This window comes from Leguminivora glycinivorella, chromosome 5, assembly GCF_023078275.1.
Source record: "Leguminivora glycinivorella isolate SPB_JAAS2020 chromosome 5, LegGlyc_1.1, whole genome shotgun sequence".
Taxonomy (NCBI): domain Eukaryota; kingdom Metazoa; phylum Arthropoda; class Insecta; order Lepidoptera; family Tortricidae; genus Leguminivora; species Leguminivora glycinivorella.
The window spans coordinates 22,752,832-22,779,521 of NC_062975.1; the positions used below are offsets into that span (position 1 = coordinate 22,752,832).

General features: G+C 36.9%; 1 protein-coding gene across 1 annotated transcript; it reads left to right on the forward strand.

Annotated features, from left to right (window-relative positions):
• Nucleotides 1-4,040: 4,040 nt before the first annotated feature.
• LOC125226354 (elongation of very long chain fatty acids protein-like) lies at nt 4,041-26,230 on the forward strand. Its single transcript, XM_048130314.1, has 6 exons — nt 4,041-4,163; nt 14,402-14,474; nt 17,059-17,249; nt 23,708-23,782; nt 24,231-24,530; nt 25,575-26,230. Exons 2-6 carry the CDS (start codon nt 14,417-14,419, stop codon nt 25,803-25,805), a joined length of 855 nt encoding a protein of 284 aa, XP_047986271.1. The 5' UTR covers nt 4,041-4,163; nt 14,402-14,416; the 3' UTR covers nt 25,806-26,230.
• Nucleotides 26,231-26,690: the final 460 nt, after the last annotated feature.

Genomic DNA, 26,690 nt, shown 5'->3' on the forward strand with positions numbered 1-26,690 from the left:
CGTGGCCCGACACGCTCTTGGCCGGTTTTTATAATCGGAGACGTGATCCAAATGTACAATATTAACGGGAATTGCTGGTATAAGGAACAGTCCTATCAGTTGTAAAAATATCTGCAACTAATAAGTGAGCACCTTATACCATACCTTTACATAAATAATGATTATTAATAAAAAAAAATGAAAATGAAAATGAAATATTTATTTTTCAAGTAGGCATATTACAATGCGCATATGAACGTCAAATAAAGCTACGCCGGCTCTAACCCTACGCCTCAGCCTCGAGAAGATTTCAGTCCCCCCTCAGTTGGGTGGGGGGTATCCACTATGGGACCGGCAAGAAACTCGGCGGGCAACTTCTTTTCAAAACATTACATCTATTATTATGTGTCTCGATCAGAAACGGATTACAAAGCCTGGCCAGAATATATGACTATTGTCAAGAGGGCGCTGTTATTCCGATGTATGCGGTGATAGTTCACTACAGTATTTAAAAAAATCCACAACATGGCGCGTAGCGCGCAAATTTCTGGTAAGACTTTACACCCTTTTTACCCTTTAAATATAATTATTATTAGATTCGAATGTGAGGTTGTACAATGTAGACACTATTAAAATCAGTAATTCATTTTTATTTTATTTGTCCCTTCCCAATTCCTAATTCCCCGAGTTCTTCCAGATGTTAGCAGAGGGTTGAATAGGAATTCCAAAAGTAAGTACCTACATACAGTTACTCAGTGCCACTACCAATAAGTTTTTACGCAGGCAATTTCGCTGAGTAAGTACAAAAGTTTTGAATTCACGTATATCCGTAAAATTGCTATATCGATTTCCATAGGCGCTTCAAACTATATCAATACCTTTGAACGAGCATAGATGCAAAAGTATAGAGGTCCTTAGCACATTTACACATTGAACGAAAAAAGAAAGTACAGGAGGGCGATTTTTGAATCTCGCATACGGAATTTTGTCACTAAAATACCGGTTGAAAACGGTGACTTGCTTATTATTTTCAGTGACAATTTTCTGAATTCGAACGCGCGAGACTCAAAAATCGGCCCGCAGTAGGTAAATGAAATAAAATGAATGAATCACAATTATACTTTCAAGTGGCAGAGGTAGTACATACAAGTAAACAGTAAAAACAAGACATACTGTTTTCTAATGGTACCGAGCCCGGCCCCGCTCAAACGGTATCACCGAGTTCGGGATCGTAGGACTGGAACATGACCGGCAGTGGTAGGTCTGCGAATGGCACTCACCCCACTCGTGCCATCCACGGCAAGGATGGCCCATCACCGCATAATCAATCGGAACGAAATTTGAGAATCTGAATAACAATGAAATAATCTATGTCGGACCGTTTAGCTTTTTTGGTTAATTATTACCAATCTTGAGTATCACACCTTTTTTTGTGCAACAATGAAAAAGGCCGTTTTTGGAAATTTTTGATTGGCTATAGAGTCTTTAAAAAGCAGAATATCAAAAAATCAAAACGGTCCGACACAGATAAAAATAATAACAATCTGTGTTGAAAAAATCATTTCTCTATCTTCAAAAACCAGGGAGGAAATAGTCGAGAGCGTTCGTATGGAGAATTGACCCCTACCTACCGTATCGTCTGAAGTGGCCTTTCACACCAGTTACCCAAGCAGGCGGGTTCTGAGGTGTCAAACACAACCATTCGTTTGTTCTAATCTCTTTTCAAACAGACTCTATTTTAGCTAGTTATCGGCACCTGTTTAGCGCTGAGTGAAATGTGGATGGGATTGGTGCTCATGGGGATACCCTTCGCCTGTAATCACCTGAGAGACCCCGACACAGCCCCCACAGCGCCCTGGCGGATTCGGGGCCACTGGTCTCTCACACCACAACAGGGGTGTCGAATGAAGACGCACCACCACATCTGAGAGACAGTGTGCGTAGCCGAATGCACAAACGCTCACAATAATACCTCTTTCGCAGCTATCTATCTCTATCTTGCGTATTGGCGCGACGGAGCCAGACTACCTTTCCGCGGCGTTTCGATTTCGTTTAGCATCGCAGAAATACCATTTGGCTACGGGGCCTGTTTTTGACTTCTGCCCTTTGCTTCTGCCAACAGTCCTGTGACTTGTGCATTAACGGTCAGCGCTAAACTTACGTGCTTGTATTGTATCTCTATCACCCTTCCGTATTGGCTTGGCGTTGACGATAGTACTCGTCGTCACTACTTTTAAAAAACTTGTATCTTCGTCTGTCAATGAAAAGTAAATTGTAGTAAGTATGTATGGAATGCATATAGTACTGCGTTTTAACTTTGAGGAACAGCGTGATATACGAGATTTTTTAAAAGTAGTGACGTACTATTTATTGGTACTGTGGTATTGGCTGTTTCGATCGGTGTCTAGCGTCAACGATTGTCATTTGGCTAGGCCGGCAGCCGTCAATAATAATTTGCCCATAGATGTAAGATGGCCCATCTTTTTTATGCGTTTAGGTCTATCTAAAACTATGCATTAACATACATACATACAATACATACAATCACGCCTGTATCCCATAAAGGGGTAGGCAGAGTACATGAACTACTCAAGTTTCAGTGCCACTCTTGGCAAAAAGGGGTTGAAAGAAAACGAAATTGTGACATTGCAGTGACAGGTTGCCAGCCTCTCGCCTACGCCACAATTTAACCTATATCCCACAGTCGACTTCTACGACACCCACGGGAAGAAAGGGGTGGTGAAATTCTTAACCCGTCACCACACGGGTTAATTGTATTTTAATCAAACAAAGCTTAGATTTTTTTTTCCATTACGTTCAAAGAAAATTGTTAATTTGTAAAACCCCAAAAGTAGGTACCAAATATAGTCACACATATTAATATCATTTCGTAATTTAGGGTTAAACCAAACCTAAACCAAAACCAAACTGTGTTTAATTTCTTTCAATTTTAAAACAATTAAATGAACGTCATCAAATTATTTACAGATTAATAATAGGTGGGTAAATACTCGTACATGTTTATCTTATTGATTTTTTGTAGGTATACACCCTGTTTTTATTAAAGTCCGTTTATTTTATGGGGAGGGTACAAATTACTTCTCTGAAACTATCTTAACTCCTATTGTTATAGAGTTAAGTAAAAAATATATTGAATGGCTGAACTGAGGCTGAATAAAGGTCATGATACACTTACATATTTTATGTTATTTTTAAGGTTCTATCATATTTATTTATTAATTTAGTATGTATGAAAAAAAATCTAAATTAATAATAAAAAGCTATACTTATGCCAGTAGGCTTAGCACATGTTGGCCGCGAAAGTATGTCGCCGCGCGATAGATGACACGTCTTCTTCTAACTGTATTAATGACATAAGGACTACCCGTCTATGTCGCGGCGACATACTCTCGCGGTAATTATGTGCTAACCCTGCAGGTAGCTCCTGTTAATCAGTCTAACAAAGTGTTGAAAACGGAAATAAAAAATACTGTGTTTATTTACTACTACCGGCGATTCATGTAATATTCTTCCTCGTCGGTAGTGCTAAAACTACGGCGAGCATGCATGTTACCTCAGAATCTATCACATACATGAGGGAAATGTAGAGGGAGTCCTTTCTGCCAAAGACCGGAACCAACGTCATGTTTTTTCTATACCCTCTGCAGGGTTAGCACATGATTACTGCAAGAGTATGTCGCCGCGAGATATACTACCCGTCCTTAGAAGAAGACGTGTCATCTCACGGTGACATACTCTCGCGGCAATCATGTGCTAGGCCTACTGGAGCCCATAGCACAACCGATAGAACACAAGGAGGCAAAGTCTCCGACTTAAGGGTTCAATGCCGCTTGTCAGACGATTCACAAAAAGAATATGTACCTGACTACTGGTGGTCCTTATCCCTGTACAACAAGTTTCATCACTGACATGTGATGTGGCTCGCCAGTGCATACTAAGGGTGACATAGGTCGTTAATTGTTTTATCCAAGGTTGGGAGTGATGGTCAAATCAAGCAGATATAAGCGATAGTGTATTTCGACATACCTTATATCGGATATGTTTTTTTATGGAACTGACGTGTTTAGTGCTGTGTTTATTAAAATAGGGAACATTGAGAGTTCTTAAATAAAACGTTTTCAAAAAAATTGCGGTCTGTTACAAGACATTTATAACTGGGAAAAGTAAGTGATTTATTTATTTTTTATGAATGTGGTTGTGTAAAATAGTACATTACGATACAAGTGCGTAAACATAGAAGTTCGAAACGAGTGGCGATAAATAAAAACACGACCGAAGGGAGTGTTTTAAATCGACACGAGTTACGAATTTCCTTTTCGTACGTGTATCGTACGACGTTTTTCAGTACAGATGACCGTCCGAAATTTCGACCTGGCATATAATGAACCACTTCTCGCACTAGTGCATAAAAAAACACCATCTGTACTGAAATAGTACATTACGATACAAGTGTGTAAAAAACCGGCCAAGAGCGTGTCGGGCCACGCTCAGTGTAGGGTTCCGTAGTTTTCCGTATTTTTCTCAAAAACTACTGAACCTATCAAGTTCAAAACAATTTTCCTAGAAAGTCTTTATAAAGTTCTACTTTTGTGATTTTTTTCATATTTTTTAAACTTATGGTTCAAAAGTTAGAGGGGGGGGACGCACTTTTTTTTCTTTTAGGAGCGATTATTTCCGAAAATATAAATATTATCAAAAAACGATCTTAGTAAACCCTTATTCATTTTTAAATACCTATCCAACAATATATCACACGTTGGGGTTGGAATGAAAAAAAATATCAGTCCCAACTTTACATGTAGGGGGGGTACCCTAATAAAACATTTTTTCCATTTTTTATTTTTGCACTTTGTTGGCGTGATTGATATACATATTGGTACCAAATTTCAGCTTTCTAGTGCTAACGGTTACTGAGATTATCCGCGGACGGACGGACGGACGGACGGACGGACGGACGGACGGACGGACGGACAGACAGACATGGCGAAACTATAAGGGTTCCTAGTTAACTACGGAACCCTAAAAAGGAAGTTCGAAACGAGTGGCGATAAATTAAAACACGACCGAAGGGAGTGTTTTAAATCGACACGAGTTACGAATTTCCTTTTCGTACGTGTATCGTACGACGTTTTTCAGTACAGATGACCGTCCGAAGTTTCGACCTGGCATATAATGAACCACTTCTCGCACTAGTGCATAAAAAAACACCATCTGTACTGAAAAATGTGTTACTCGTAGTAGGTCATAAAGTCATAATTTAATTGTAATATAAACCACTTTTCACTTTCTGATATATAAGTACAGTCAAGATAATAAGGATGTAAGTATATCTAGATTCCTAAAGTTTTTTCTTCGATTTTTAGATCGCCTAATATTTTTTGACATAATGATCATTTGGCCTAATTTAAATGTCCTAATATTGTTTCGCCTAACGCCGTTAAAACCCACTTTTTTAGAAGCGATTCGGATTTGTGTGAGGTCACGGTTCTAACCTAACCTAAACCTACCTTTCTAACAGCGAATCGGTTCTGGGTAATGTCATTTTTGGGGCAAAATTTAAATTATGCCAAATGATCGTTAGGCCAAAAGAGCGTTAGGCATTTCATAATTCGGCCAAATGAGTTAGGCCAAGTGATTTTCGAACAAACGTCATTAGGAATGTAGAGGTAGTCCCGATAATAAATATGTCAAGTCAAGTCATAAATATGGACACGGACAAATGGCCATAAATGTGTTATATGCACAATCATGTTTCATACATTAAGTACCCATATTTTAGGTACTTTGTCCGTGTCCATAGTTAACACATACTGCAAACTTCTTGATAAGTATTGGGTAGCGGGTTCAATCAGGTACCTTGGGTTCGTTTACAGTCTAATAAAAAAAAACTAAAATACATTATTGAAAATAATAAAGTGATTTGAAGATCTTCAAAATAATTAGAAAAATAAAATATCAAAAAGTGAGTTGTTATAAAACCCATAAAAATAATATAATTAATTTGACTTTTTAGTAATTTTATGAGGAGCTTTAAATGCGTAAAGAACAAATATTTTAATAGTTAATTTTACCTCATAAATCGTATTCTTTAATACACTAATGAATGACCATGAACTCCGCAATATAATTACTTAGAATCCATTCGGAATGTCACTCGATTTGCATCAAATTGTTATTTAAGTAGTTCAAACTTTCCATTTTTAATGACTAGTGTACATTTGTATCATGTACATTTCTCGTGATCGATTGCCGGAACTTCCAATACATCCTTACAGTATAGGTTTAATAGTATCTAAAACATAGATTGTAAAAACTCCTAGACGACTGGCATGTGACGTCATCATGGTACCACTTTTCCATTACGACAATATAAGTATAAGAGTATTGAATTCAGTTAGTTTCAAGTTTTTCGTAATTGCGTCGATCGAAATCGGGAGATCGACAAAAATCGAAAAGGTAATCACGGTACCTATATGAATATATAACTCTAATAATTATAATATATGAATATGACAGATACTCAACAAAAAAACATATATTTTCATAAAATTCGAGAGAAACAGTGACACCTGGTACTGAACTGAAGTGACTGTGGATCGAGTAGACTAGCCATATCTTTATCTATTCTTTATCTTTCAGTGGTATTACTTCATGAGAGTGTACAAGATGACAAATGTAATAAAGATCCTGCTTAAAACGTCTATATCTTTCTATGTCTATTATCTAAACCAAGTAACTGTGATTTGACTATTTTTTATTTTGAGACCCATTTGTTAGTCTAAGTCAAATAACTGTGCATAGATCTGAGAGGATTCTCGACCTTAAGGAGCTTAGTGACTGTCAATTCGCCGGATGACGGCTGTCTTTTCTTCATTGGTGTATTTTTTGCTTTTAACTGACAGGCCGTTGCTGTATGAGAAATTTATAGTCAGTAGACTCCCGGTTTGGTAAGACCTAGGTTTTACCAAATCAATGTAGTTGGCTTTTGCCCGAAGTAAACCGCAAACATTTCTCACTTCGAGGTTATACCAATATCGGTGAAACCTTTTTTTATCGTACATCGAACTTTTACCGTGACATACCTATACACAGTCTGACAATAACCTAACCACAAAATTAAAATTTTGAAAAAACCCCCGACCGCGACCTAGTGGACCGATTTTCATGAAATATGGCTAAGAACACTCCCGACTAACACAGCTTTCAAATAAAAAAAAAAACTAAATCGAAATCGGTTCATCCGTTCGGGAGCTACGATGCCACAGACAGACACACACACAGACAAACAGACAGACAGACAGACAGACAGGCAGACAGACAGACAGACACGTCAAACTTATAACACCCCTTCGTTTTTACGTCGGGGGTTAAAAACTAACCGATTTCAAAAATATTGCATATAAATTTTACGAAAACACATGAAAATTACCAAAGCAGCTAAAACAATTGATTACAAACTCAAGTAGGTTATTAAGTCATTATTAAATGATTTGAATAGTATACGTAGATTATCTTCACTATTGAATTAAATATACTATAAGTAGTTTTTATCAATTTCTTTCATTTTGTCCTTATTTCCTACTCCATCGCTTCCTTAGTTGTAGCTTTATTCTAGCTGTATACGTAGTTATAAAAAATAAATATAATTGTTATATGCAATTATTATATAGCTATATCATGGATTAAAACTTAAAACGCCTAGACTTAGGGATTAACCCAGAATGCCGGCGCAAAACCAAATGTTTGGGTTGTTGGTGTTTCCGTTGTCGACATCTAGCGGCGAGTAGCACAATTCAAATTTTCTACGGGAATTATACAATCGCCTCTACTTTTTAATCAATTTTTAAGTGTTAATAAAATGTAAATAGCTCGTCGATGATTCCGACAACGTTAAGGAGGAAGGGCACGCGTTATATGAAGAGAATTGGCCGCTGAGTCCTACGTTTTTCAAACTTGCCGCCTTTTAGTAGGTACAAAAAAAAACAGTTGAATTGAGAACCTCCTCCTTTTTTGAAGCCGGTTAAAAACATAAATTTAATATTGACTTGAAATGGATGACACTAATATGTTGTCACTTTTTGATTTCCACTCTGTGAAAAAAAAGGAGTGGAAATCAAAAAGTAATAATTCTATATTTAGTTACAAAATGAAAAAAAATGTGTAAGACATTAATTCGAAAAGCGGCAAACTTGAATTGAAACATGTAGGGGTGAAGTTTTATCGCCCCATAGAAAATTTTAATTTCGCGCCTTTTTTGTGGAAATAGCTTGACCGTCTTCTTCCTAGACAGAGAATCTTTGACCAGAGAACCTTGAATCTTTTTTTCACCTGTTACATTCCGAAGTGGGTCAAAAGGTGAAAGTATATTTGTTATATTGTCTCTATTGTACTCCAAGCCCGTTATAACTTAAATGTAATCAGGTAGATATAGATACAAGATTCATCTGAGTATCGATATGATAACTGTTCATTTTATGTTAAGTCTATCTAGATCATTGACCAACATGTTTTTTTATTTTATTTTCTGTTGTCATCATCAGCCTCCTTGTGTTATCTCGGCATATTGCCACCTTCCAACCCGAAGGGTAACTAGGCCTTATTGGGATTAACCCGGTTTCCTCACGATGTTTTCCTTCACCGAAAAGCGACTGGCAAATATCAAACGACATTAAATTCATTGTATTTTCTGTTGTATGTTATTAGTAGAAAACATACCCACAACCTAAATGTGGATGAATATTTTTTTTTATGGAAGTGAAGCAAATAGAAAAAGTGAAAATTATTCATAAGTCGTAGTGCCGTAGGCCCTTTTAGGAAATCCAAAATTTTCTTTTTTTTATTTAGCGATCCTGAAGCCTTTTTACCCAGAAGCTATAATGTTATATAGGTAGCTATAGCTATCCATACTAATATTATAAATGGGAAAGTGTGTGTGTCTGTTTGTTTGTCCGTCTTTCACGGCAAAACGGAGCGACGAATTGACGTGATGTTTTAAGTGAAGATAGTTGAAGGGATGGAGAATGACATAGGCTACTTTTTATCTCTTTCTAACCCCCCACTTCCCTAAAATGAGGGGTTGAGGGGGTGGAAGTTTGTATGGAATGTTCGAATTTACGCGAGCGAAGCCGCGGGCAAAAGCTAGTAATAAATAATATAAATATTATTAAATATACATCAAGTCGAGGAATGGAACCTTTACTATCCTATTATGTGAACAAACTTAGCTGTTTTCTATTGACAATAAGTTCTGACATGTGTCACATTTATAGGTACAGTTATATTATATTAGTACAATTAATAAGATCAATAAAATATTATTCAAACAAAATAACGGATCATTATTCATTATTTTAAAAAATATACGCAATACCTACTAACCAATTAAACAATACTCTAACTGATTCTAAACCACATGATACGATATAAAAAAACATGATTAAAATAACTAGCGACTTTTTTTATTCGCGACTCTTCAGACAGTGATTCAAAAAGTGATAAGTAGTAATAATACTGCCGAGCTAAAAAGCTCTTTAAAAACACTGGTAGCTTTTAAGAATGGTACTTTTTCATTTTTTCGGTTTACAATGATCTATTGACACTGGTATTGACATGGTACATCATTAATTTTCGATGTCTATCTTTTCAATTTAGTAATTAATCTATGTTATGAACACGTTCACGGCTAAGAGATTAGGTATTTTTCCCCTCACTAGCTCGGAAACACGTGTTTTGTCCTTTAATACCAGCGGGTAAAAACGCATTTTATCCACTAGTGGGTAAAGTAATTTGACCTTGAATAAAGTCAAATTAACTGCTTTAAAATTGATAAAAGTAGGTGAATCTAGTAATAAAGATGATTTACCACCTGTGGAACTACTGGAAGCAGTGATAAACGCATTTTTTGCGTTGTAGTTTCCTCGCTATAGTGAGGGGAAAAGATTTGTGTTACACTCGGGTGCAAGTGTATTTTACTTCTCGTGTGTTAAAAAACTCGCAAGTTCAAGATTCTATTCTCGAACCACTCGCTCCGCTCGTGGTTCAACTATAGAATCCTTTAACTTGCTCGTTTTTCAATTCCACACTCGGCGTTAAAATACAACTTTGCCCCCTTGTATAACAAATAACTATTACGCTGTACTACTGAGTCTGGCTATAGATATGAATGATATGATGTTAATTATTTTTCACCACACCAACTGGTAAAGGTTCTCTTTGCTATTCGAAAACAGGTAGCAAATTGCATTTTATCCACAAGTGTGCAAAGTAATTTCATACAAATTTTAACTTGATGTCTTAAGCGTTGCGAGGGTTTCAAGATTGTTGATAAAATGCAAATTTCTCATCCGTTATTGAAGAAGAATTTGATGTGGTAAAATAGTACATTACATCAGAGGCCGGGAAAATGAGGCCGGATAGAGATACGAGGCCGGGAATCCGTTTTCACGCCGAGGCATGTATAAAAAAAAATGCTCTAAAGGACAATATTTTATAAAAAAAAGTTACTTTGCAGGCCTAGGCCTAAAAAATAATATGAAATCCCTTTACAGTCCTCTCGAGTTGTTGCGCCCAAAAAGCGATACTTCCCAGCCCATTTTAAGGAACGTAAAGACAATATTTCATTGCATGTTTGAGAAAATTACAGTGTCGTGATTGGTATGCTTAATTTGTATAGTACTCAAAACAATCCGCAATGTAGGTACCCAAAATTGTATATAAGAATTCGCGTGTCGTCAGTGCGTCTTCACATCATCCGATCCAATATCGAATGTAGGATCTATATCCCATACATTTAAGCCGCCATCTTAGATTTTTGTCTTTGAAATCCTTCCGACATCCAATATCGGATCGGATAATGTGAAAACGCACTATTAACTGTCGTCTAAACACACGGGCTATACAATTGTTAGCAATCTACATACCATTGCCGCGTTTAGATATATAGATATAGATGTTTATTGGTAAAATATTCACATTTACACGTCAATTATTTACATACATTGATTATTTAGAAAAAAAAATCACATTTCACATTGGGTATTCTAAGTAATGCAGACACACATATTGCATTAGTAGGTACACGATCCAGTCAATGACCCGTAGGTATCAAGGAACTCATCCAAAGTATAGCAAGCCATTTCGAGTAGGATGGATTTTAGTTTGCGGACAAATATTGCATCGCTAGAAGCTTGCTTTATGTCATCATGCAGTATATTGTAAAGTCTGATACCCATTACATGCACAGACTTTCTAGTTTTTGCGACGCTGGCACGACCAGCTGGTTACGCCTGCGCGTCACGCTGCACCTGAGTTGGCTATGAGTGGGGATCAGATGAAGGTTTTGTCTGACGTATTTGGTGCTGTTCAATACATATGGAGCAAACGCGGCAATGGCATGTAAATTGCTTGGAATTGTGTTGCCCGTGTAAGAGCACCGTAAGTCCGTTTTCACATTATCCGATCCGATATCGGATGTCGGAAGGATTTCAATAGAAAAAATCCAAGATGGCGCCTGTAATGTATGGGATATCGATCCGACATCCGATATCGGATCGGATAATGTGAAAACGCACTAAGACAGCACAATTCTTGGCCACTTGGAATCGAGCCTCATTTAGCCTTTCTGTCATACATTTTATGTTATTAAGTTAATATTACGTCTTATGTCTACTGTCAATTTACTTGTACAGTGGCGGTATTCCGCATCTGTTTGATATTTGTGCACTTATTTTAGTTTAGCTCTTAGCTTAGTTTATTTAGTCCGGGACCTACTGAAAATCAGCGCTTCGGCATGCCGTGGCAATATGCCGAGTGGGCTCCCAATTCAACATCTAGATTGTGTTGTATTTATCTTTGTTATATTTGTCCAAACTGATGTTAAATAAAAAATATTCTATTCTGTTCTATTCTAGTTAAAAATTTTAAAAATAATTACACCATTAAATACCACTAGTCTAATAATAGGAATTAGCGGCATAACTTATTTGAAATAAAACTTGATTGATAATGTGCTAATAGTAAATTACTCATTATAAGTGACAAAGACATTATTGGAATATCATTGTTACATAATTTGCACCTGCTAGGCGCCAATTCAATGATTATCCATATTTCAGATATTTTAATTTACTTATTCGGTATGTTAACATTTTAATTTTGATTAGAGAAAGATGAATATTTTGCTGCGATTATCTTACAAAATACAAATATCTGGTTCGCTCGGTTCTATTTTATTTATTATACCACTTCTTTAGATAAAAAAAAACTCTTATAAATACAAAAAAAAAATGGTCGGGATTCGAAACCTGTGATCTGTCTGTCTGCGAACATTAGACCGACCTCGTACGACTGAGCTACTCGGAGCCGATGCGCGGTCTGCGAAATTACGTTTACTAACGCGAAAGAAAAACGCACGTGAGCGGTTTCCGAGATCGTCGTAAATAAATAAATATACAAGAATTGCTCGTTTAAAGGTATAATAATAAGATACACTAGAGTTTGTGCGGAAAACGAAGAGTTACTTTATGTGTAGGGTGGTATGATTCAAAATTTCTCATAGGGGCATTTCAGAATTTGGGACCCCCCAATTAGCGAAACTTGTTAACAAAAATTAACTTACTGTCAGTTTTGTGACGATAATTACGAGTAAGCATGAAATTTCTATAAAATATTGTTTTCGTGTTAATTACATAAACTTTAAGCGATAATCTACATTCAGAATGTGAAAAAAGTAAATTTTTAGACATATTTTATGCTTGATGGTCGTCACAAATCTGACAGCGAGTTAATTTTTGTTTACAATTTTTGTTAATTGGGGGACCCAAATTCTGAAAATGCCCATAGGCGTGAATGTAGACATTTAGACAACAAATAAATTGATACTTAAGGACACTCATAAATGTCTAAAAAAATATTACCAAAATACACAGAATTAACTTTCGGTTTTTTTACACTTTCGGCTATTTATTTAAAACAGAATGAAAATAAGCACGTTGTAGAACATACAAATCAATATTAGATCATTACTAGCAACTAAATACTTAATCACCCTTAAGTCAAAAGAGAAAAGATATTCATTTAAAATTGATGACTTTCGAAGGTAATCTTGACTGGGGGGCAGTTGTAACTAATCTATTTTTTCCATTATTACACTATGATGTTGAGTTCTACATGTATCCACTGAACACGCCTACCATATATAACCGGTGGACACTCTATTTAATAATGGAAACATTACATGATAAAATTTGTCCCCCAGTCGAGATTTGCCCCGCTGTACCTTACTAGAGGAACGTTTAAAATCAAACAAGAAGAAAAAACGTAGATACGTTATGTTCTAACAACCTGCCTTACATGGTATTGACCAACAAGTATCAACACAGTTTTTTAGCCGCGTCTGTTTGACTTTTTGATATTTGAACAATGTGCAAATACCACGAATTTAAAAGCAAATTGGTTATTTTGATATGGGAGACAATCGGGTGAAGGAAGTATTGTCATAAATCATTGTTATCGCCACATCAACTGGTAAAGGCACTAAAGGCTCTCTTGATTCATCGAAAACTGATAGCAAAATTGCATTTTATTCACAAGAGTGCAAAGTAATTTCATACACATTTTAACTTGATGTCTTAAGCTGGCTAATTTTACCATAATTTAATGATGATTTTGAATCATAATAAATATTTAATTTATGTTAGTATTTGATATAGTTTAACGTTTTACAGTTAGTATTTTATTCGTGTTGGTGTGGTGAAAAAAATGGTGTGGTTTCACTCGGTGGCCAAGTTTCTTTAACCTTCGCATTGAAACCCTCGCAACGCTCAAGATCCCACTTCTCGAACCACTCGCTACGCTCGCGGTTCAATATTGGAATTTTTGCTTATCATGACAATCTTTAAATTAACCTAATAGTAGTAACTGAAATACTAGAGGACAGTCAAATAAACCTACAAATAAAAATTAAATTTTCCATAAAACATTTTTTAAACGAAATATATGCCTCATATGCCTTCACAGACATACTCGAATGAGGCTACGCGTGGCTTCACAGTCACGATATTGTCAATAGAAAAAGCTAGGTCTATTACTCCGAAAAGTCGGAAACGAAGAATTGATTTATGTGATACTGCAAACATTGATTTATGTGATACAAGAAACATTGTCAAAAATATTAATTAGCCATCCAATATTTTAGCAAATAAATCTTGTCTCATTGTACATTATAGTCGAAAGTAGAATCCTCAGAAAGAAAGTACGGATCGCCAAAACTAGTTATAATGTTAGGGCACAAGCTAATGCCACTTGCCATTTGTTACCAGCGCAGTTTGGCAGGCGGTGGTACTGACCGCTCGTGCCGGTCATTTTGCTCACTGAATTTAAGTGGTAAAGTTTTTCTTTACAGTCGTGAGTGGCAAGGATGGCGACGGCGCTCAACCTTAAGAATTTCGCCAGCTGGGACCTTTCGAAAAGCAAATGTGAGTATTTTTTTTTTTACTTAGGCTGCTAGGTTTTTTGACGGGGTAAAATATACGAGTAGTTTATAAAATAAGATTTTTTATTACTAACTTGCCTGCGCGTTGGTAAAAATACTGATAAATATTAAGAGGCAACAGGAGCGAAAAGGCTGGAAAAGGTCAAAAATGAAAGGAGCCCCCCTTATTCTATTTTCGAATTTTATTTTATTTTATTCTCGTAAAGACAACTCAGGTGAATTTTTTTTTTAAATCGAGTTGCTGCCCTGCCCTCGACTGTTTCCTCTTCCAAAAATTAACCAATAAGAACAATTACTATCGATTGTGAATCACCGGCTTTAGAAATAGAGCTGAATGAAACAATGAAAAAATAAAAACTATATTTTTTTATTTCGATTTTTTTACACTGGAGATATTTTATAGATATATATTAGTAATAGGATAATGACCCCCAAGAATACATTATTCTGAAGGCTTTTTCTGAATTCACATACAAGTTTTTTTTTAAACATAATTTAAATAAAGTCAAGGTAATAATGCAGGTATGTAGAGTTTTTGCGAAACGCCCACTAATTTCAATGACCATTGTTTTATATTTATAAGTATTGCTTTGTATTTAAATTAAGTAAGTAAGATCTAATGCATTATCTACTCCTTTAAAAAAATGTATTATCTACTTAAACTAAATATATGAGCGCATATATCTTACCATTAAACGCAAAAGTTTGGCAATTTTTTTAATGTAACAAGATTAGTTTAAGTTGTTTTTTTTTTTCAAAAAAAAAATGTACCTATGTGTATTGTGTAATCTAATGAGTGGCCCGTTCCTCGAAAGGTACAAGCCTTGTATTACAAGTGTGTTTCCATGACAACCCATACGATTTGACAGTTCGCACACTTGTAATAGTTGTACATAATATACAAGGCTTGTACCTTTCGAGGAACGGGCCCCTGGGGTTCGATTTTTGAATTTCGAATGGACGAATTCGCCGTTCGAAAGTCTGTGGAAAACGACGTAATGCTATTTTTTTGTAAAAGGACAGCTAGTAATTTTAAAACTAGTGGTAATGAGCACTCGTTTTCGATTCTGTTAGTAGAATTTAAATCGCTAGTAGTGGAGATATTATTGAACGAATTTCACGAAATCGAATGGCCGAGATTCAAAGATGGGCCCCCAGACCGTAACTTTTGTCGCGATAGAGGAATATATAGGTACCTATGTCCGAAGCCAGATGAAATACCTAGTTAAATAGGATTAATAACAGTAAAAAAAAAAATGTTGAAAAACCCCCGACCGCGACATAGTGGCCCGATTTTCATGAAACATGGCTAAGAACACTCCCGACTAACTCAGCTTTAAAAAAAAACTAAATCTAAATCGGTTCATCCGTTCGGGAGCTACAATGCCACAGAGAGACACACACATAGACAGACATACAGACGGACAGACAGACAGACACGTCAAACTTTTAACACCCCGTCGTTTTTGCGTCGGGGGTTAATGAGCCTTAATTGATCATCTGCCTAGAAAATTCATGGAAATTGCTGGAAAAGTTACGATGTCTGGTAATGACGACCGGTCTGGCCTAGCGTGACCCTGCCAGCTAAGCCGCGGTCCTGGGTTCGAATCTCGGTAAGGGCATTTATTTGTGTGATGAGCACAGATATTTGTTCCTGAGTCATGATCATGAATGTTTTCTATGTGTTTTTTTTTCACACGTAGTCCTAATTTTCTTCCCTGGATATTGATACGTGTGAGGGCACACAACCGCACGACACAACTTTTATGTTCATCCAATCGCTACTAGCAATGCATCATCATAAATTAAATATAACAAGATCATACCATCCCATACATTAAAATGCGCCCGCCTATGAACGCGCTTACACTCCACCACACATAGATGGCGCCACAAAAAAATACCTTGTTGCCACCGATTATTTGTAGATTGGCATTAAGTGTCAATTCCGAGCCGTAAATCTATGTCAAAAGTGACACTTAACGCCATCTACAAGTAATAATCGAAAGCTACAAGACATTTTTTTTGTGGCGCCATCTATGTGTGGTGGAGTGTAAGCGCGGTCTTAGGCGGTCGCATTTTAATGTATTGGGATGGTATGATCTTGTTATATTTAATTTATGGCATCATAGAGGAATAAGTAAGGGAAGAGTTGTGTAACTCTATACATTAGTAAATGCGAGTTATTTGTATAGGCATAATTGACATCTAGCGACAATCACGCGTCAACTAGCGTAAATTATCAGTACTGCTTCTTGTCAATAGATGTCGCGGCGAACGAAGAGTCTAATGCTTGCCAATTTTTAGCCTTCTGCTTGTAATATAAGTTGTAAACTGTTCTAATATTAAATTTTTGGCCGACGAAACACTGTTGCCAGTGCCACCTAGTATCCAGTAGCCTACCTACCCCACAGCTAACCTACTGATAATTCACGCTATTTGACGCGTGACTGACGCGTGATTGTCGCTAGATGTCACTTAACTATGCCTATACAAATACAACAGAGTTACAACTCTTCCCTTACTTATTCCTCTATGCAATGCATTGAATTTTTTTTTTTTTTTAGATGAAGAAATCGACGAACTCCCCCTCATGCAGAGTCCTGGACCCGTCCTCATGATCCTGGCCATATACCTGCTGTTCGTGCTAAAGCTAGGGCCAGCCTTCATGAGGAAGAGGCCTGCATACAAACTCACGCGCACGCTGCTGGCGTACAATTTCATCCAGGTGGCCATATCGGTGTATTTAGTACAAAAGGTAAATGTCAAATAGTGGTATTATGATAATTTCATTAGTTATTTGTTTTACAAGTAGGCAAAGTTGTTTAATCGCTCGTGCCAATATTGATACCCGAGCAAGCAAAAAGTGGAATCTTGAGCGTTGCGATGGTTTCAAGACACGAAGGTTAAACAAACTTTAGGTTAAACACACCGACACGAACAAAATACTGACTAGGGGCATTTTCAGAATTTGGGACCCCCCAGTTAGTGCAAGTTGTTAACAAATTTAAGTCACTGTCAGTTTTGTGACGATAATCAAACATGAAATTTCAATAAAGTTTTTTTTTTTATATAAATGGGCTTACTCTTGACCACAGACTAGCCAAAGGCAAAGACGTGGATATTGAGATATTGATATTGCTTTTGTGTTAATTACATAAACTTGCAGTAATAATCTACATTGAGAATGTGAATACAGTAAATTTTTAGACAGATTTTATACTTAATATTTGTTTTCTGAGAATGCCCCTATAAAACATCAAACTAAATCAAATCCATCAATTTCTTCAATATCACGAATTCAAAATCATCAAGTTAAAATGTATATGAAATTACTTTTCACTCTTGTGGATAAAATGCAATCTTAATATCTGTTTTCGAATAGCAAAGAGAGCATTTACCAGTTAATGTGGTGAAAAATACGTTTTACCACCCACTTTTATCCCCTGTATATCGATGGAGTCGACTGAGGGATATGGATATTGTCATGTGGGCTCTAGCAATATAAGAATAAGAATAATTTATTGAAAAACCTTATTGCTAATGTTACATTTATACGTTTACTTATATCTTACGTGATGTCACTGTAATATGACAATTTCGATTTGTTTCAACACGTTAATTGCTAAACGTAGCATAAAAGCAGTTTTTCATCAAGCCGATGGTACTGGGTTCGAACCCCGGTGCATCAAATGCCAAATATAGAGTCATTCGGGTCAAGAGCACGCACTTTATTTTTGATGGCCTCTAAAATCTATACCAAATAAGATATTTGACTTATTTAAGTATAAAATTGGTCGAATATAAGTACATTTTCATTAATTAGGCAAATTTACCATTAATGTTCACTAGCTTGCTCGGTATTTACGTTTAAAGCAAAAAAGACCCAGTGCGTCCTCTTGACCTGCTATGTGGGTAAAATTACGCACGCATTAGGGTAAATTACGCGCAAGGGGTAAACGTACGCATTCAGGTTTCTAGGGAGGTGGGTACTCGAATAAAATAAAGGCTGGCAATAATCAACATTTATTATCATTTGTTGTGAATATATTCAGCATCTTATGCATTAAAAGAATTAAAAAAGCTGATTGATGAATTACTATGTTAAATCAGGGGCGGCTCACTCCGCGATTCTATCGCCGCGCTACAAGTACATGCTGGCGGCCGCGAGTTCGCGGCCTAATCAGGGGTTGCGCGCATTCTCACGGAACGCACGTTTGTACTTTCCATTGTTACTTTACGTCGCAAATATTTTTTAAGATTTATATGGGATGTCCGCGTGTGGAATGGCTAATAATGCTTAGTTAAATAGCCATCATGAATAAAATAGGACAATCTTACGCAGATCTACTATTGATTGTCCCACGGAAAAGTTAAATAAGGCTTGCGATGTTGGGACTTAAACAAAAATATATAAATATTGTATATATACCTAGAGAGTACCCTTAACTTGACTATACTAGTATAATATTTTATCTGAGTATTAATTCCTTTTAATCCATAGGCAACCCTATCGTCCGACGCTGCGCACGTGCGGCTCGTTTCTTTGTTAGAATTTTGTAGGCATTTAAAAAGGCGGCATTTTGTGAACATCAAAGCAGTGGGCCTTCTGTACTTGTACTATTATATATTCTGTGGTTAAATCGAAGTTTAACTGTACTACAACTTAGATCAAAATAATTAAATTAAATTAAATAAATTTAAAATAATTTTTATTTTGCGCCTCTAGAACTTTGGACGAATTATTTATTATCTTTAGTTGAATATTTTCGTCACAAATGGGACATTTTATTGACTTACTCTTTTTGTTCATAATCTTTTTAATTATTAATTTTAACTTTATTGCAAAAAAATACACAAAAATGTACAAATGGCGGACTTAATGCCAAAAGGTATTCTCTACCATTCAACCATAGGGCCAAATAGAGATGCAATACAAATGGTGCAGAGAGAAAACAAAAGGTGATATACTAAGAACAAAAGCAAACTATATGTATAGACTACATATACTTTTACATAAATAGATATTTATAATAGTTGTATTGCATTTATTGTTGGTTCCTGATGGTCCAGGCTTAGGGACAAACTTCACCTCTCCTCTTTTCTGAAATAATAAAAAAACTTTAAAGCACTTTTTGTTATTATCCTACGCCTATGGGCACGAGTATGCGTCGTGGGTAAAAGTACGCATGCGTACTTTTAAAGTCGCACTCTTACCCCAATCGAAAAATTTCTAAAATCAACTGACACAACACACGGGTTAATTACATTAAAGAAAATATATATGATCACATAATAAGTACAATAAATATACAATAGAAAGGAAGTAAACTTACTTTCAGATAATTATCCATTCAACTACAACACACTTTTCCCGGTAACAAATATGGAACGAAATTATTGCACCAAAGACGTTTGGTGACATGTCACACCGAGTACCCATTTTGCGCCGGAGTGGCACGTGGCTCCTAAACGGCGACACAAGCGCCACCTAATTTTGCCAACATGCGCCCCGCTCCCCTTCCCGCTGTCGGAGATCGGGCTACTGCGTACGTTTACCCACTGCGTTCCGTTACCTCGAATGACTCTAGCAAGCTAGAAGAGAACTCCAAACGCTGTACCTACATGATTTTCTCCGTTGCGAAAATCTTACCCTGTCACCACACAGGGTAAGAATTTCGCTTCCTTTTCTCTCGTGGGTGTCGTAAAAGTCGCCTGTGTGGGTTAGCAACCTGTCATTGAAATAAGTATCGTAATCGTTTTCTTTCAACCCGATAATTGCTAAGAGGCACTAAATAACTTAAAAAAAGGAATTTTTGTGAAGGTACATATTTTGAGCCTATCACTAAAATCGTTTTTTGATAATATTAATATTTTCGGAAATAATCGCTCCTAAAGTTAAAAAAGTGTTAACTCTAACTTTTGAACCATATGTTTGAAAAATATGAAAAAAATCACAAAAGTAGAACTTTATAAATACTTTCTAGGAAAATTATTTTGAACTTGATAGGTTCAGTAGTTTTTGAGAAAAATACGGAAAACTACGGAACCCTACACTGAGCGTGGCCCGACACGCTCTTGGCCGGTTTTTGTGGAACGTACCACTTTATAAATCGCAAATTATTATTGGTTAAATTCGCAATCATGGACGGATGGTCTGTTGGCGCAATTGGTAACGCAGCATTGGACCGTTGTGATGTGGGTTCGAGTCCCACATTGGCCAGGGTCGATCACTGTTGATTTTTTCATTGCGATTGATGTCTGCAATAATTTACCTTTAAACATTTAACTTTAAACATTGATTTATTTACTCAAGAAACTATAAATCGAAATTAATTCGATGTCACGAAGGCTCATATCAATTCAATGTCAATTCTATATGAAATTTTATAGCGCGCATTAGGAATTTATGACAGCAAATTAAATGTAGGTACTTATCCATAGAATTGGGCGGGGCATGTTGCCAGGCAGAGTGATGGCAGGTGGACTAAAATGTTGACCGAATGGTGGCCGTTATCGGGTGTAAGAAGCGCCTGGCATCCGTTGGCTCGTTGGGTGGACGACATCCGAAAAACTGCGGGGCACTTCTGGATGAGATTAGCCCAGGACCGGGATATGTGGCGTACACGAAGGGAGGCCTATGCTCAGCAGTGGGCGATTAATGGCTGAAATGATGATGATGATGATGATGATCCATAGTGGGTAGTAACCTAGCATTCCTGTAGGCCTAGCACATGATGGCCGCGGGAGTATGTCGCCGCGAGATAGATGACACGTCTTTGTCTAATTGTATTAATGACATAAGGACAGGTAGTCTATCTCGCGGCGACATACTCCCGCGGCCATCATGTGCTAGGCCTGCTGGTCCCGTAGCCGAATGCCATTTCTGCGACGCGAAACGCCACCGAAACACCGCAGAAATGTAGTCGGGCTCTGTCGCGCTAATCCGCAAGAGCGATAGAGATAAATATTTCCATCTCCATCATTTAGATGGCTGGCAGTCCTCAACTGTGCGTTCCTCCAGAAACTTCCTGCCCTGCACAGCAGCTAAACTGTGGAATGAATTGTCGCCAGCGGTATTCCCGGACCGATACGATCTTCAAACCTTCAAGAAAAGAGCGTACACCCATCTTAAAGGCCGGAAACGCACCTCCAACACTTCTGGTGTTTCGGGTGTCCAGGGGCGGCAGTGATCGCTTACCATCAGGCGACCTGTCTGCTCGTTTGCCTCCAATCCCATAAACAAATTGCTACGAAAGAGATTTGTGAGCGTTTTGCGAGCGTTTGTGCATTCGGCTACGCAGACTGTAAAGTCGCCATCAGATAGAATAGTCCCACGATAAGTCTACAAAGATTTTAATAGCCCCGCCTCTACAAGGGTTAAGTAAACGTCATAATTCCATCAAAGTTTGACGTTTAAAATAACATCTGCACTGGCCAGCCTGTGAAAATCGTCACAAACATGAACTTCCGGTTCGAGCGCCATCTTAGCGGTATCGTGTCGTGTCGTGAATTATTTCTCCTTCTTTTGCTCATTAATGCTGTTTAAAGTGTAATATCGATAGCTTATTATGCAGTAAACTAATGTTATAGTGAGAAGCTGACGAAGAATTAATCTCAAAACGCGTTTAGCCACTTTTTTGTCGTCAACGGCCGATAGTCCACGTGCCCTTGTAAAATCTAGCTATCAATTTATAAGTGCCAACCGCCGAACACTGTCGTACTTACCGTACCAAAATCAATAACAATTTGCTTATATTACCTTGACACTGGCAAAATAGTCCCACCAATGGACTGAGGCCATTTAATTTTAAAAATTCCATTCAATTGAATTCGTCACAAACATCTGAAGCTGAACACACCCGTATTGTTAGCGTTAGAGTGCGATGCGAGGTCAGATATTTTTGAGGACTTCCGGCGTTCCGGTATATCTGAATGTCAACCCTACCTAGTACTAAGAAAACACTTATCAATAATATCAATACAGTCCAGTCCATTTTTTAGAGAAACCACAATTGTTTTTGCCATATTGTTGAATGAAAAATTCGTGAGACATATTTTAAATACCATCGAAAACAACACTCATGTTTGTCACTATTAGCGACATGTTTCGGTCCACATGGTGACCTTTTTCATCAGGTACAGATGTAGTGCGAAAAGATTTGCCTTCGAATTGTCACGGAAACGTACGAGCGTGTCATGCTATTTCAGTCAGTCTCAGTACCTACAAGATGTCCTGACAGGGTTCCCTCTATTTGGCATAACTTTAATTGTCCGAAACGATTTTCGCATAACAGACTTCGCATAATCGATTTTCGCCGAATGTTAATTTGGCAGAAAACTTATTTGTCATAATCGAAAATAATACGAATAACACATTGTCCGAAAATAAGTTCGCATAATTCTGTTTACGCCGATTGTTTTTATGAATAAATTTAATTCGCATAATTGTATTTGGCATATTTCTTAAAATCATAATATCCACCCATACTAAATGCTGTTAAGAGAGTCGGTTTGGTTAGGTTAGAACTGCGACCTCAACAAATAAAACATTTTGTCAAGAATTTCGGTTAGGTTAGGTTAGAACTGCAACATTAATATAGTAGTATTACCTATGATAAAAATTCTGCGTAGTAAATTTCCACTAAACCATGTTATGCAGAAATAATTTATGCATAAAAACCATTCGGCTAATAACCTTTATGCATGAAATATATTCGGACAAACAAAAATATGCCTAGACAAATTATGCGTAACTATGCTATGCCATAACAGATTATGCGAAAGGTGAATTATGCCAATATAGATTATGCCAAAAAGAATTCTCGATTGTAAAATTATGCCAAAACAAGGGGAACCGTCCTGACATTGACTGAACTAGCATGACAAATACGAACATTTTCGAAGGAAACCCTTTTCGCACTATATCTGTATGAGTGCTCGCGGCTACATTCCGGATTGTCCGGATCCCTTTGAAATGATTGAAAGTCATAAAAAGTAATGATTGACATATTATCATTACTTAATAGTCATAATTCTGAAACGGTTAACTTTTCACTCTTTTCAGGGTTTTCATTAAGGTTTTTATGGCAATCCTGAAAAGTTCTGATTAACAAAAATGTGGACATACGATACATTATAACTTAAGACTTTATGGGAACCGATAGAGACCCTCCGCGCACATTTTTTATAATACATATTGTTTTTTTTTTACAGTATTTTCGAGCAATGTTGGAGCTTGGCCTGGTGCCTAGAAAATGTCACATGACTAATGAAAGGCTAAGACAGGAGGTTTGTAACTTTATAATTATTTTTCGGTAATAAGCACTAAGTTATTAACTTTTGAGAGGGACAAATTATTTTTCTGATAATAATTATTAATATAGTTTAATAAATAACCTCGTAAAACGTAATACTTATAAAAAATGTGGGGAAATTTCATTTTTAAAATCTAACAATTTTCTACAAGAATCTTCGTCATTTGTTTTTACTTCACGAGTAATACTTTGGGAGCAAACAAACAACGTAGGTACTAGGTACTACGATTCATTAACTAAATATCTAATTCTGTTGTCAAGTAAAGAAACGTACCTACCCAACATCCTGACAAAAAAAGTAGAAAATAAAAGGGGCGCCACCGTCCACGTAAACCGTTTTGCACGTGGCAACTATTGAGTCACTTTTGTATGAGAAAAGTGTTGCTATGATAAAAAAAATAACTACTTAAAATTATTTTCAGATCGTCTTCGGCATCTGGCTATACTTCGCAGCGAAGGTCACCGAGCTCCTCGACACCGTCTTCTTCGTACTGCGAAAGAAGGACAACCAGATAACCTTCCTCCATCTATACCACCACTCGATCATGATGGTTGGAACCTGGGCGTTCTTCAAATACTCTCCGTCGGACACGGCGCTGTTCATCGGTTTCTTAAACTCACTCGTTCACGTGTTCATGTACACGTATTATGGCTTGGCTGCGCTGGGGCCTAAGGTCGCGAAATATTTGACCTGGAAGAAGTATATGACGACTTTCCAGCTGGTGAGTATCCCCTCTTCTCTTCTAATCGGTCAACCAAATCTTGGCACTAAAAATGGCGCGATAAGTAATCAAATTTTCCATGGAAATTAAACCTTCGCCACTACATTTTCAATCATTAAAATGCAATTATGGAGTTATGAAATTTATAATACCTTATATAACATTTTTTATATTGCAAGTGTGATGAAAAACATTGTGGTAACTCGAAGCGTAAGAATATCGTAAACTCGAGTCTTTGAATCGATCCGGCAAACCGTCGCGATTTAATTTACACGTCATCATACGATTTAACACTCCTCACACATATCTCACTCCGAAATTGTGAAATGGTTCAAATGTAAAGAATGACAATAAAAACTAAACAAAACAGAAAATTGGAAACGCATGAGTTAGAACTGTGATTAATATCTTTTAATTTATCGTCCGGATCGCACCACAGAATATATAATAGTACAAGTATCTTTGATTTCAAGAAATTTAAATACAAAATTTTAACAAAGAAACGATCCGCACGTGCTCAGCGTCGGACGATAGGGTTGCCTATGGTTTAAAACGAATTAATACTCAAACAAAATGTTATACTATTATATTCAAGTCTTGGGTACTTTCTAGGTCTATACAGTATTTATATATTTTTGTTTAAGTCCCAACATCAAAAGCCTTACTGAACTTTTCCGTGGGACTTAATCAATAGTAGATCTATGTAAAATTGTCCTATTTTATTCATGACGTTTATTTAACTAAGCATTAGTAGCCATTCCACACGCGGACGTCGCATATGAACCTTAAAAAATAAATCGCGACATAAAGTAACAATAGAAAATGCGACCGAGCGTTCCGTGAGAACGCGCGTCACCCCTGATTAGGCCGCGAACTCGCGGCCGCCAGCATGTACTTGTAGCGCGGCGATAGAATCGCGGAGTGAGCCGCCCCTGATCGCACGTAGTGTGAAACTGCTTTTAGGCAGGTGCCTAATGGTGGTTTCGACGGGTAATATTGATTTTGTCAAAAAATCTGTCTAAAATGTAGTTTTCTCTTTTGCAGGTGCAATTCGTCTCCATCGTCGCTCAATACCTAATCACAGTAAAACTCTCAGAATGCCCCCCTTCCAAAGGAGTCGCTATATTTATAGTATGCAACACATTAGTCTTCCTAGTTCTTTTCGTTAATTTCTACAAACAAAGCTATGTTAAGAAAAACAATAAAACTAGGGTTAACGTTAGTAATCCTTTAGGTATTTGTATGATTCAAGAGAAAGATGTCAAAGTGCAATAATTTTCTTGTTATGTAGGTTTTGAAATTGCCAGTATATTTTAAGTTTTAGCATAGATTAAATATAAGAAGATCATACCATCCCATACATTAAAATGCGACCGCCTAAGAACGCGCATACACTACATCACACATAGATGGCGTCACAAAAAAATGCCTTGTTGCTATTGATTATTTGTAGGTTGGCGTCAAGTCTCACTTTCGAGTCATAAATCTGTGTCAAAAGTGACATCGAAAGCTACAAGACATTTTTTTTGTGGCGCCATCTATGTGTGGTGTAGTGTATGCACGTTCTTAGGCGATTGCATTTTAATGTATGGGATGGTATGATCTTCTTATATTTAATCTATGGTTTTAGTCAGTTGAACAAGCTTTGGGGAAAAGTAATTGAATTACTTATTAACAATATCAAATGCATAATTCAATTAAGTACAAAAATTTATTTAAATTACCTACACTTAGGGCCACTTGCACCAACGAAAATCGAGGTTTAACCCGAGGGTTAACCCACCATTTTATATGGAATTTGACAGATGACATCCCACTAACCCTGAGTTAAGTGGTTGGTGCAAGTGGGCCTTAGAAAGTGTAATATAATACCTCTATACCCACAGCCTGGGAAGTACATGTTTATTACCATAGCAAAACACTTACTGTTCTCATACAAAAGTGACTCAATAGTTGCCATATGCAAGACGGTTTTACATAGACGATGGCCTCTATCATTTTCTACTCTTTGCCAGGCTGTATAAGGGCCATTTTTTTCAAACTTGTCCTCCCCACTTTTTTGTAACATGGGTATTTTTTACGCGATTCATACTCAGAATCGCAAGGTCTTTCGATCGTGTTAGGAGAAAAAAAAATGTCCCAAGATTTCCATACATTTTT